Genomic DNA, 14,162 nt, shown 5'->3' with positions numbered 1-14,162 from the left:
CAACGGAGAGTGGCTAGACTAGCCCTGGCAGCAAATGGGGGGGGGGGGGGGGGGGGGCTAGATTTCTAGGCTAACCACATTGAGTTACTGGCAAATCATGCCTGCTGAACTTACTGCTTGGCCCCCTCATTGCTGCTTACAGCTATATTTGGTTAAACACTTTGCTAGGGGACATAGGCAAACTCATTAATCAAAATCATTCAAATAATTTATACAATGACCCTCATCTTATAACGTCATGCCTGAGTGTGTGTGTGCGGCTACACAGAAAGTAGCCTACTGGTGCTGAAAAGGTGAATAGATTGTAGAATAGCCAAAGAAGATGTAGCATTGTTATGAAACCTTTAAAATCTCTAAACAATCACAAGTAGGGCAGTTCATCACATTTCATCCATTGCAACTGGATTGATGAAAGGTCACTTACACCTGTAGGCTACATTGTATTTGGGAAAAGCAAAAGGTATCAGCATAATGTTATTTATTTATTTATTTATAAACAAAATAACATCTCTGTCAGTTCCATGCCGTTTTCAACAGCTATTAAAAACAAAGGTCATTTTTGGATGGATCGATTTTTTGTGAATGTTTCTTTCTTCTACATAAGATTTTAGTCATCTTTAGTTCATGTGATACTTTATTGTATCTAACCAGTGGTGCAAATAACTGACATGTCCAAATGGGCCTTGATGAAATGCGTCGCTAGACTGTTCACATTTTAACGGGCCAAAGTTGAAGAGCTCTTGTCCGTTATTGTTCGTGCAAATATAGACTGATTCATGTTCCCTTGCATTGTGTAAGGTCCATGGCTAGTCTGGCTTTCACCAGACCAAGCTCAATCTTTTAAGAAATCAAAAAATAAATAGCGGGCAGATCAGGCTCGGTTCACCCAGCCTAGTCCATAGGCACTAGAGATGCGCGGATGGGCTATTATTTCAACCGTAACCGCATAGCAAAACTCATCATCCATCCGCACCATAGACTGTTCTATATATACAGTCTATGATCTGCACCAACGTTTTTTGACCAATTTTCAAAACCGCACCCGCCCGTCATCCGCTGGTTGTTTTAATGTATATGGGTGATGCGTTTGATTTGTTCAACCGCCACCCGCCCGAATTTAATTAAAATATTATATTTCTTCACGTCATCCGCCCGATCCGCGGCTTAACCGCGGAATCCGCGACTATATCCGCGAACCGCGCATCTCTAATAGGCACCCGATATTGTTTAATTTTCCGATTGAGATATCCACGCTGTGGCTATTCTAAATGCAAAATGCATCAGGGAGTTATGACTAAACTGTAACTAACAAACTAGATCCTAATAGAAAGCTGTTAGCTTCCCTAAGCTACAGGTAGGCTTATAAGGTAGGCCTATTTACAACATAAATTGTCAATAGGCTATGCTGGCGACACAAATAAAATCTCCTTTGGAAACCAATGGCTTACGCCTTACAGTATCAAGCGGACTTAAACTGCCATATCGTGGCGAAAAGTTGTAATAAAATTCACGCAGCTCCATGAGTCAAAAGCGCGAATGAACCGCCATAATGAAACGAAGGTGTCATTGTTTGGATACTTCACACACACGTGCTTTTTAATTTCACTTTTTAATTCCATCAAAGCACATCGATTCCCCTCACACCCTGCACGCACTTAAAACAAATAAACGTACATTAAGCTAAAAATCCTGCATAGTGTGCCTTTAATCCTACTGAATTTGTAATTATGTATCTATACCTAATGTATAGAATTAGGTTCTAATACCGATAGTATGTGGGTGCCTGTGTTTGTGTGCATGTGTATATGTGTGCACCGCCATATACAGGCCAATGAGTGTACAGTCACTAAATGTAGGCTACACATAACCTAATTTTTTTTAAATTAGACCATTAGATTAGACCAAACCATGGATGAAATTCTACGAAACTTGGCATACCCCCAGAGAATGCTATCAATCATACACATACAATTTGGTGCAGTTCTGAACATCTTAGGGGGGGGTATGAGTGATTATATGGGCCAGGTTGATGCGGGCCCTTGAGACCAACATACCATAAAAGATTCTTCATCCTCGGTGCCACGGTTCAGGTAGTTATTTAGGAAAAACTGCTTTTTTTGCGGTTCGGGGGGCCCAGCACGGGGGAGTGGCCCCCGGGGACGAAACGAAAATTTTCCGTAAAAGTCTAGTGGGGCTACATACCCACCAAATTTCATGTGCACCGGTGTTTCGGTGTCCCGGGTATCGTTGACCAAAAATTCAGGAAGTAGATGACGGGAAAAAAAAACCTTTGACAATCATATGACAAGCAATGTGCAGTTGGCCAAAGCAAATGTCCATATTTTACTTGTTCCGATCTTGAATGGTTACGCTGCAGACAGGCATTGGTTGCAGATATTTAGTGACTTTTATTCTGACGATATCAAAAAAAAAGGCTGGCTTGTGTCTCGCTTTCAATGTCCGGAGAGTTCGTGTTGTGTACTTGTGTTCAATCAATGCGCTAGTGGCTTGCACCTTGAAAGTTAAGGGTGCACAACCGAATCCCGAGACTGTACGGTACCCGGGCATTGACCGTTTAGAAAGAGGTGAATTTGCAATCTTCCATTTTTCTAAACAGGCTATCATGATTTAGGGACTCAGGATTTAGGGGGCTAGGTGAAAAGTCGCCTGGGTAACGTGTTTAATGAAAACTGGTTGATGCCTGGTAATAACTATAGTCTCTCATTCATAACTAATGTCCACAAGCTAAGGCTATCTAGAATTTCTCTAATAGTTTTGGGGTTTGCAGTTAGCAAGTAAATGTTAAGTGGCTGCAGTGTTAACCTAGGCTTTAACATTTCGCGCATTGTAGTCACCTTTGCCCCAGTAAGTGCTCATATTCTGTCACTAAGAAACTTGTACTTGGCCAATCATATCTCACGTAGGTAAACTCGATGTATTCGCGTCACTTTGTGTTTGCTTGTCTGCAGGGTATGCTAAGGTCTTTGACCAAGTGCCTGCTGACGAACCCTGTCAGTGTCTGTCGAAGAACCATGTCACACAGCAGCTTAGCAGGAAAAACAGCCATAGTAACTGCATCCACAGATGGGTATACATGTGACCTTGTTTATTAATACTGTTTACTCTGCACATGTACTGTAATCAATCACATACATGCATATACTGTAAATTGTATGTCCTATACATGATACATAGTAATATTAGCCTCTACATCGTTTTTTTTTTAGAAATTATTATTCTGATTAGTGATAGATATGCTAAATCCATTAAAATGTGGACATTCTGCCCAAGTTGCTATTTGGCAACAAATAATTGCTATTTGTTCAAATAATGTTTTACAGAATCCCTCTCCAACACACCTCTTGTCTTCCCCCATCAGAATCGGTCTGGCTGCAGCAGAGGCCTTGGGTCAAAGGGGAGTGCATGTCGTTGTGAGCAGCCGTCGCCAGGAAAACGTGGACAAGGCAGTGTCCTTACTGCGCAGCAAGAACATCCAGGTCACTGGCACCACATGCAATGCTGGCAAGAGCGAGGAGAGAGAGAAGCTGGTGCAACTGGTAAGGCTTCTCCACTGTCTCAACTAGCATAAGAACAGAGAACTCATACCTAGTGGAAAACATAATGCAAGATGTGCTTTTCTTGACAAGACAGTGGAGCAATGTGGGGGTGTGGACATCTTGGTCAACAACGCAGCCGTCAATCCATTTTTTGGAAATATCATGGACTCAACAGATGCTGTCTGGGATAAGGTATGGATGATGACCCTGACTGATCTCCAGGTTCTGAGTATTTTATTCAAACACACCCTCTACAGTGTACACCCATATACATTGGCTACCACATAAACGGCTGTTCAAGTTTTACCATGAAATGTCCTGAAAAGAAAACCTGGATTTGCCTGCAGTTGTGGAATAAAGGGGATAGTGCTGTAAAGACTAATGTATGTCTTTTAATATCTATATAATAGATCCTGGATATAAATGTGAAAGCTGCTTTCCTGATGACCAAACTAGTGGCACCCCACATGGAGAAAAGAGGGTGAGATTGTAGGAAAATATGCAGAGCACAAGCACATATCTATACATAGATAGATAGATAGATACATACATACTGTACATCTACATACATAGTTGAGTGCTGTACTTTTATATTGTTACCATTTTCATCGCTTTCTGTTATTGGCTCAACACTCATAGGGGAGGATCTGTTGTGTTTGTGTCATCAGTCGCCGGGTACCAGCCAATGCAGGTTAGTGTATTCTGGAAATTATTTTAGGAACGAAGTGCTCAATGCGGTCATTCTACCTGGATTTGAATACCGCTTACATTATTTCTCCACCATGTTGAATCATCCATTAACACCAAGGGGCAAAGAAATGCATGACGATGTGGTTCTCCATAACTACATTCTCAGGGGGAAATGGAAAATGAAAGTGAATAATATTTAACATGTTATTTTGATCAGGGTTTGGGCCCATACAGTGTGAGTAAGACGGCCTTGCTGGGTTTAACACGGGCTTTGGCACCTGAACTGGCACACAGCAACATCCGGGTCAACTGTGTGGCACCAGGCATCATTAAGACACGCTTTAGTTCTGCGGTAAGGATTCCAGTAGCGTTTACCAGCCTTACTCCCTCACATAGTCATTCTTGTTATATCCCGTGTGTCTGCCTACACAATATACCGGTATATATTTTCAGTCACCTAAAAAAACTATTTGCAGGGTTCCCACTCTTAGTCAAATGTAAAATTCCATGACTTTTCCCTGACAAAAAAAAATACATTTTCATGACTTACTATACTATACTTACTAATGTATAGCGTTCAAGAATATTGTACTTTTTAAAGTGGGAGATGAATAAATGTGCATTGAATAAACAAAGTTGGAATACTCAAGGAAGCAGTAAAGCAAATAACCAGATATACACCAATTCTCCATGGAAATATTTGTATTAATGTATTTTGGCTAGTAAATTTCAAACTGCTACAACAAAATTCCCTGATATTCCATGACTTTGCCCCAAAAATGATAAAATTCAGTGACTTTCCATGTCTGGAATAGACTTTCCAAAATTCCATGGTATTCCAGAAATTTCATGACCAGTGGGAACCCTGACTTTATAGTCTAGGCGACAAGTGTCACTCAACAAAATATGACGTAAAAAGCTGCTGGGGTGTCGCGAAGCTTGTCGCATACATCAAAAAATTTGAAATGGCGCAGACGCTGTCGCATTCTCTTATCGGCTATCAAGTTCTAATGGAGTTTGAGTTTGTTCTATTGTGTGTTGCCATGGCCATGGTGTGTGTCTGTTTACTTTCGGATCGTGGTAACATTAATGTCCAGAACTGGACTATAAACTGGCCTTAAAGATTCATAACCCATCATACCCTTTTTCAATATGTTCTAGCTGTGGCAGAGTGAAGACCTTGTGGATGAATTCAAAAAGCAACTGGCCATTAAAAGGTGAATTATCAAAATGGCACAGCCATCGATCATTCTTCAGGTCAAAGTGATGTTTTGATTGTACTGTGTGACTGTTCGCCTGTTTTGTACCTACAGACTAGGGGAGCCAAAAGACATTGGTGGAGTCATCGCCTTCCTCTGTTCCGATGACGCTGCCTATATCACTGGGGAAACCATAACAGTCACTGGAGGAATGGGCTGTAGACTCTAAGTGTGTGTGTGTGTGTGTGTGTGCGCATGTGTGATGAAAAACAGCGCAAATTATTTCTGATCAGATTAATCTAGTACAGTCTCCAAGTGTAGCTTTGTGTTACCAAGGGGGTGGTCTACAACAGATTTGGGATACTGCATACTGCCTTATTAGTGGTGACCACTCCACCAGGTGGACGTGGAGCCACTGGAGACAAGATTACGATGGCTATCTAGAGCATTTCAGGGAAATGTTTTTACACACACTGGGTCTATGTGGTTGATCACTTTTCACTCGAGTTGATTTTTGAATTCAAAACATTTCTGAAAGTTACCAAATCAACCGGAGTATGATTCTGCCTGTGATATTATCAATAATCGTACTGTTTGTAACAGTCTGTTCAAAAAACAAATCTGTCCTCTGCACAGAAAATGACAAACTAATAAACTGCTCCACTTGTTTTGTTGACTTGAAATAATGTCAATGCTTAACGAGGAAGTAAGATTCATGTGGACCAAATTCCACAATGTAGCACAAGGTATTCCTGCACTTCAACGCAGTTGAATGTGTTACAAATTGGATTAATTAGATTAATCTGAACAATGAACAATGCAAATCAAAAAAATAAATAAATAAGGAAAGACTTTATTTACTCATTATTATATTAAAGTCATTTAGGTAGTTTAGGAATTCAAAAGTAGGGATTTGTAGGAAGTCAAATACATAGTATGTAGATGCAAGAAGATAGTCGTATCAGTAAAAAAATACAAGTTAGGTAGGAAGTAACATAGCTAAAGAAGTGCGGAAGTGACGAGGTTTGAAAGCTACGGAGCCGTCGAAGGACCATGGTGGAAATAGATAAAAAATTTTAATGGGGTGGGTATTTATTCTTTCGAGCTTCTATTGTGTTCCCTCGCAATCAGTTTTGCAAAGGAATGGAAAACTATTGCAAGGCAGTGCAAAACTTGGGAGGGAATGCAAAAATATTCCAAGGAATGCAAAAGGAGCTCTAAAAATAAACTTTAACCTCTAATATATAATTCCCACCATGGTCCTTCAAGGGCATGTACAAGGGCATGTAAAAAGCATAATAGCATAATGCATATATAAAAAACAGCCAGCCATCAGTTCTTAGCCATGAGAGCCCTGAGATTCAGCTCTCCAGATTAATGCTGATAAGTGAGAGAGCTTAATCATCGGAGTCCATCTGCAGAGGAAATTGTTACCCTTTCAGTATGGGTCACTGCCTTTGTCCTGTGCCAGGAGACAGATCACGTCGACGCGGCATCACAAACTCCTCTAGCGTTGGTACAAAGGTGTTGTGCTTTGTCCTGTAGTAACGTTTCAGGAACAGCTGAAAACAAGACACATGAAAACAAACTCAGGAAGTAACAATTATCAGGTTGATGGACTAGTTGTCAGGTAATACGCGGTAAAGCTGTACTGCGTGTAGCACTGTATCTGAGTCACTGAGGTACTGTGTTATGTTCACCATTGCACTTATGGTAGGTCACATCTGCTTTGTTTTGCCATTACCCTGAAACGGTTTGGGGATTCATCCTCTGAATCGGCGACCATTTCCTCTCCAGATTCAGCAGCTGCCAGTGCCCTAACTAGGAAAAGGGAGGGAGGGATTCAGTTGAGGTTGGTGGGCCAGTGTAAGGCATTACTTAGATCTGGATCGATTGTCCTTCTACAGAAGACATATTTGCCTCTGTATGTAGCTGCATTGGCTACTTAGCTTAGCTAAACAACAGTTCTAAATAACCTTACAAACAATCTTGCAAAAACACCTGCTGAGCAGATCCCCAACAGATGACCTGGGGAACCCTGAGAGTATTACATGCTACTAAAAAAACAACTACAAAAGCAACCTGAGGAAAGAGGAACCCTGAGAGTATTACATGAAACCAAAAAAACAACTACAAAAACAACCTGAAGAAAGAGGAAGCTTTACTTAAAAAAAAAAAAAAAAAACTGAAGCCCAAATGGTGGTGAACCCACCCAGGCCTTGAGTACTCATACTGAAATGACACCTTACTTATGCAGTAAGATGCCTCAAATACAGAGGTGCATTCAAATTTGGCAAACAGTGGCGAACATGGCAAACATGTTTTCTTAGAACAGTTACATCTGAAACATTCCATTGGAAGAGTAACACTTCGCCCAGCTCCACTGTATGTTTGCAGAGAACTACCTCCTCAGACTGTTTGCAAGTGTTCGTCAGAAACCTGCTTGCAAACCTTCGCCCTATGTTTGCGATCTGAAACGCACACCAGATGTCAGAAAGGAACAAATGTAACTGCAGAGTGAATGGTCACCTGGGCTATTTGTCCTTTGGGAAATGATTTGGAGTCCTTCAATGTTCCTGAGGATTACAAAATAACCCATTTATTGGCATATTTTAAATCACTTCAAGCAAGTTATATAAATTACATTAAAAGGCTTTTAGAACATGAAGATATTAAAACATATACGTTTAAAACATTGGTGTCTACCTAACTATATATGTAAAAAATCAATAACATCTCCGAAACAGTTGGTTCAGTGGTTGCACATCACATGGATTTAGTATTATACTGTATGTCTTCATCCTACACCTGGTAACCCACAGCAATGCCCGTTTTTGGTCAAAACATGTACAAATACAGCATTTATACCCTACCATGATTAATTTACTGTAATAGATTAGTCTGTATGTGATTAGTCTGATTTTTAACACAGAAACCATAATTTCTCTAATATATTTTATAATCATTTTCACTATTGGTGTCCTGGTAAACCTCATGATCTGTTTGTTTACATATGTGTATTGACTTAAAGGCATTTTCTGAAGTGTAATTTGGAAACTTCGTTACAAAACATTAGAAATGATTTTGGATTTACTGTCCTCAATGTAAATCTTAGTTATTTAGGTCATAAATAAGCCAAACCCTAGTGTCATCTAACAAGACAAGCAGGAGCAGGATTTGAAAATACTACGTGCTCACTGCCAAAGCCTTACGTTAAGACACAACTTCAGCCTTACTCTTTATTTTCTGAGCCCAGCAATGTCTTTTCAGAAGATGACCGGTGGCCCACTCTCTTCGTCTTTCTCTTCCTCTTCTTCACAGTCACATGTCCTTTTGTTTTTGTGGAAGGACTCTGCGTTTGGCATTCAGGCACGGCTACTAGAGGTTGTTTTAAGAGTGCCTGAATGGCAGGAGACGACATGTCTAGCCGCCGGATGACCACCCTCAGCTGGCGTCTCGTGCAGGAGGTCAACATCGAGATGTCCCTTTTCTGTGTGATGTCTGCGATCCCACCATCTCTCTGCTTCGTGACCTTTGTCTCGTCCACTCGCCGGAGGACCACTCTCGGCTGACGTTTCAAACAGGAGGGCAGTAGAGACGTCCTGTCCTCTTCTTGGGTCATCGCGCTAGTGACCATTTTCTCTGTCCTCTCCATCGCTGCCCTGTCAGCCTGGTCTATCAGTGCATTTCCCTTTCGTGGTCTTCCCCTCTTCCGGACCACTCTACAGTCATGGACTCTGATGGGGTCATTCTCACTCCGGACACGGTCATTCTCGCTCCGGACATGGTCATTCTCGCTCCGGACATGTTCCTCCTCTTCCCCAGCAGCCTCGGCAGGTCTTGAATGAGTTCTCTGTCTGATGTTGGTGAAGCCTTGGGCTGGTGCGTCAGGTTCCACATCACAATGTGAGGTGAGCTCAGGGTGACAACCCTTCTCTCTGAGCCCGGCACATGCTACAGCTGACTGGATGTCCATCAACGATATGGAGCCAATCACAGGGTCGATGGGTGAACTGGTTTGCATCTGTTGTTGTTGATAGGACTTTGGCGGCGATGGAACTGAGCGGCCGGCAGTTTGGTCAGATCCTGGCTGATGAGTTTCTTGGATATGGCCAGAGGGAGGGAGGGACGTTGAGTAGACATCATCTCCTGAGCGGGGAGGTATGGATACTAACAACAACAACAACAACAACAACAACAAGTTTGTCATTTACAGAAAAGGTGAGGCAAACCCAAAAGCTAATAAGTAAGACAAGTTGAAAAACAAATCATAAACCATTTCATAGTTTTTCAAGTTACTCATTTAATACCGTAATTATCACATACTGTATAATATTATTTCTCAACACAGCCATATCCACAGACTAAACATCCTAGATAATGGTGAAGCACTGGTGCATAGTGGTGTTGTGCTGACACAGGCATAGCTGCACCTACCCCCTGGGCCAGTATGACCGAGGACAAGCTCATGCTGCAGGAGGTTTCTGAGGAGCTGAGGCGGAGTAGCGGACTTGGCACACTCGTCGAGGACCGCCGGGGCATTCGCCAGCCACGACACCGTCTGAGACACACAACACAGAGCAGCCTCTGAGGCAGGCAGTTTCCTAAAGCTTATAGGGTGAGCTGACACAAAGGCCCTTTAATGGAAGAATTTTAAAGCGACAACAAAGCGAAACACTACACAATGCTTCAAATACAGAGGTGCATTCAAATTTGAAACTTTAGATCATTTTTGCACAGGGATGCATATTATCAGTAGGACATAAGTATCGGCAGATAACTGCTTAAAATTTGTATTATCAGCATCAGCAGATATGAGAACTTCTGCCGATATTCCTTATATATTGGCACAACCTATTAGGGTTTCAGATGAAGCATCATACAAATCTGAAATGAGATCTACATTTCTATTTGAAAATGTCATATATATATATATTTTTTTTTTAAGTATATTTTTTGGGGGCTTCTATGCCCCTATTGCGGATAGGACAGTGGGGAACGACAGGAAGCGAATGGGAGAGAGCCGGGGTGGGATCTGGACCACAGGGCGGGAACCGAACCCGGGTCGCCGGCGCACGGTGCAGGCGCCACGGCTGTCGCATATTTTACAAGGATACAAGGAAGTTTATGGTCACATGCATATAGTTACTGGATGTAAGAAATGCAGTGAAATTATGTTTGGTGTCAGCCTATTTGCATTTATGGGGGGGAATATTTATGCCCGTATCTGCGACTACTAGTCCATCAAAATAAGAGTATAAGGCTAATTATAGTACACGAAAGACCCTTAAAGGTTTTTTACAAATTAAATTAAAGGATTATTTTGTTTAATTTGTATCGGCCAAAATAAGTTTGAAAATATCGGCGTATGGAATATTTTCAGAAATCCAATAATATGCATCTTTGTTTTGTGTGCTGCTCTTTGAATGACAGATGACAAAAGCTCCTTATAAACCTCTGCTGAGTATGCATCATACCTGTGCCAAATCTGGAACTGGTAATAGTTGGTCCAGTCTGCTCAAGAACTCCCACATAAGTTTCTCCAGGGCTCGGTCATATTGTGCGCCATACTGTTTGGGAAACTCTTCCTACAGTTGCAAGAATTGATGCAAAAAAAAAAAAAACTGTTGGCATGTCACAGTGGGAAGTCAATTATTTTCACTGGTAGAGATTCCTTGTCTCACCTGGTAAAATAGCTCTCTCTCTTCAGGGTCATCAAGGAGGGTCTGGACTAAATTCTCGAAGTTGCTTAATGTCATTTCAACTTTCAAATCCCTTTTCTAAAAGGAGGCACAAACAAATCTCTTTCAGAATATTTACATGAACATAAATGTTTTGGCCTCAGTGTATTGATTTAAAAACTGATAGGAAAATAAACACTTGTTAAATTAACCTGGTTAAATTAACAATCAAAGCTGTATGTATAGTCCCAGAGCATGCAACCAGCAATGCTACCAGCCAAGCATACAACTCACCGGCCTGTTAGGGGCAGACTGGACTAGCGCTGGTAGCCTTTCTAGATGTGTGAGGATGGCTGTTGTGGCAAGCGCTTCAGGGTCCCGGCACAACTCTAAAATCAACTAGAGACCGAAAGAAAATATTTTAGAGACCGACTCTGCTACCTATTGCACCCTGACGAGAGATGCATTGGTCATTATGACAGATGATATTCCTACAATAAAACAATACTACAGCACTGCATTATAAACTCACATCCTTGCCACTAGCCAAAACCACACACCCACACACACAAAGTGCCTTACCCGAGACCTCAGGCCCAGTACTAGCTTGACATAGTGTCTATAGTCCAGCAGCCCGGGAACACTGTGACAGATAGAGGTTATACACTCCTCCAGCCTCCCATACTGGCTCACGTCCTGCTGTAACATCGCCTTCCACATCGCAGCCGACATCAGGCGTAGAGGCGGGGCCAGAAGACAAAGGGAGAAGACGGGGACAGATGAACCTATGAGGAGGCACATCCATCAGGGAACTGGGCCGGTAAAAGGAAAAGTGATCGGTCCAGTGGACTGTAGCCACCACAACACTGAGGATTTGGACAATGGGACGATCGATGTACAGCTGACAACATATCATAGTCAAAACTGCAATGGATGATTAGAGTTAGGCTACCACTAACAAGTTGCAGACCTACCATTCAATTAGGGATGTAACGATTACCGGTATAATGGTAAACCCAGAGCCATATAAAGGTACCGACTCCGAATTTCCTCAAAGTTTGCCTACACAATGTTTAAGTTCCATAACTAAAAACCTGCAAAATATTTTTGTTCAATTCTATTGTTTTCAGTCTTTTTGCCTTTGATTGTAAACACTCTCTAAAAGGCCTTATCTTGGAGGCCATGTTTTGACATTCATATCTTAAAAGGTATTATTCCTAGCCTGACCAAACTTTGTAGAATGGAAAACAAACATGTTCTCCGTACTATTCAATCATTAAAAGTTTGTACCACAGTCTCAATGGTTTTATAGAAGTCCCTAGTTTCAGAAAAAATCGAGGGTCTCAAAACCCCTTTATTGTGACACGCCTGCCATCAATCAGTATTTTCTTTAGAAATATAATAATTTGTTAATGTAAAGTCTCCACATCAAATGACCATGACAATAATAATGATAAAACAAGGCGTGTTTGTATTTGTGTGTCATTTTCAAGCAACTGAAATGGTATGTGGGGTAGCTAGTAGGACCATAAAAATCTATGTGGAACTAGAATAGATGCTATGGATATTTAAGCTTAATGTGTAAAGCACCAATATTGTACCAAGTCCCATTCACAGAATAAATGCATGTAGTTGCAGGTGTTTTGAGAACAACAAAATAAGGGAAAACATTAATAAACTGATGTATTTTAAGAGGAAATACTGACTGATACCAAATGGATTTTTTTTTTAATACCCTTAATATCACACTTAATGCAGATTTTTCCGAAATCTAGGGCCTTTCAAAAGTCAGGAGACATTTAGTACAGACTTTAAATTGTTTAACGTTATCGTACACGTTGTTGATTTAGTTGGGTCTCAACTGAGACAGTGGCAAACAAACGTAGGCTACAGTATGCTAGCTAGTCAGTGCTAAGTTTAAGTCATTGCATGAACGTCACGTCAATTTAATGTTATCCTATCACGCGTAACAAAGAATCCTAACAAAGCTGTTTGCTTATTTACAACAAAATATGGAAATGTTGATAGTGTAGGCTAATTACCCTCGATATCCATCATCGGTCCTGGGTTGTTCTCGTCTGGATACTCCAAAACAAATAAGCTTTTATATAGCTATCTATACCAAGCTATCATGAGCCAAAAATAGAATAACATTAGCTCGGTCGTTTACAGTTGCTGGTTTTGGAACTTGTACTTTTGTTTATCAACAACTTTTTCAGGGGAACCTAAAGAGTTCCTGCTACCTTTGCGCGCTTAGTCCAAATTTACCGGGAAACATCAGTTCCGGTCATTTAGACTTCCGGCAAATCTTTTGAACATTTCAAGATAAAAGTCCTGTCGGTGACAGTCAGGTGTCCTGGTAAAAAAGTGAAATCCACAATATTGTCTTCATGGCCATACTATCATTTCAGTTCTGTATCCATCCATTAATTCATAGTTAGCTGATTTTCACTGTAAAATATGGCATGCTTATCTCAATTAATTTTCTCCAACAGAGTGAAATTGACGTGTCTTGATCCCAAAACACCATCAGTCATCAAAAGGTATAGTGTCAGTGGATCATAAAGGTTTTTAAAACATTTCCAAATTGCTAGGAGAATAATAATAATAATAATAATAATAATAATAATAATTAGATAGTTAGAGGTTAATAATATAATTAGATAGTTAGGTTAGAGTGGGGGGTCTGACATCTGACTCATTAACCATCAGCACTGGTGCTCCCCAAGGCTGTGTTTTGAGTCCACTGCTGTACAACATCTACACACATGACTGCAAAGCCAACAGTAGTCATACCTCCATCATTAAGTTTGCAGATGACACAGTAATCTTGGGCCTGATTAGTAACAACAATGAACAGCTCTACATGGATCAGGTTGATGAGGTGGCACAGTGGTGTCAATCTAACAGCTTGACACTGAATATCAATAAAACCAAGGAAATGGTAGTGGATTACAGAAGGCAGCAGCAGAACTACAGTTACACCCCACTAATGATCAGCGGGCAACCTGTAGAGAGTCACAAGTTTTAAATAC

General features: G+C 41.0%; 2 protein-coding genes across 2 annotated transcripts; one reads left to right on the top strand and one right to left on the bottom strand.

Moving 5' to 3' along the window:
* The first annotated feature begins 2,427 nt into the window (after nucleotides 1-2,427).
* On the top strand, nucleotides 2,428-6,122 carry dhrs4 (dehydrogenase/reductase (SDR family) member 4). The gene is made up of 9 exons (XM_042070397.1): nucleotides 2,428-2,585; nucleotides 2,970-3,088; nucleotides 3,380-3,557; nucleotides 3,648-3,749; nucleotides 3,968-4,038; nucleotides 4,197-4,248; nucleotides 4,465-4,599; nucleotides 5,409-5,464; nucleotides 5,561-6,122. The coding sequence occupies exons 2-9, from the start codon at nucleotides 2,973-2,975 to the stop codon at nucleotides 5,673-5,675; spliced, it is 825 nt and encodes a 274-aa protein (XP_041926331.1). The 5' UTR covers nucleotides 2,428-2,585; nucleotides 2,970-2,972; the 3' UTR covers nucleotides 5,676-6,122.
* Nucleotides 6,123-6,279: 157 nt separating this feature from the next.
* On the bottom strand, nucleotides 6,280-13,400 carry tinf2 (TERF1 (TRF1)-interacting nuclear factor 2). Its single transcript, XM_042070396.1, has 10 exons — nucleotides 13,170-13,400; nucleotides 11,710-11,912; nucleotides 11,422-11,526; nucleotides 11,131-11,226; nucleotides 10,924-11,034; nucleotides 9,884-10,007; nucleotides 8,683-9,616; nucleotides 7,976-8,022; nucleotides 7,191-7,267; nucleotides 6,280-7,008 (listed from the first exon to the last, which is right to left on the bottom strand). The coding sequence occupies exons 1-10, from the start codon at nucleotides 13,183-13,185 to the stop codon at nucleotides 6,895-6,897; spliced, it is 1,827 nt and encodes a 608-aa protein (XP_041926330.1). The 5' UTR covers nucleotides 13,186-13,400; the 3' UTR covers nucleotides 6,280-6,894.
* Nucleotides 13,401-14,162: the final 762 nt, after the last annotated feature.

This window comes from Alosa sapidissima, chromosome 18 (genome assembly GCF_018492685.1).
Source record: "Alosa sapidissima isolate fAloSap1 chromosome 18, fAloSap1.pri, whole genome shotgun sequence".
Taxonomy (NCBI): domain Eukaryota; kingdom Metazoa; phylum Chordata; class Actinopteri; order Clupeiformes; family Clupeidae; genus Alosa; species Alosa sapidissima.
Note: the sequence above shows the minus strand (reverse complement) of the source record. Positions and strands in the feature narration are given on the sequence as shown.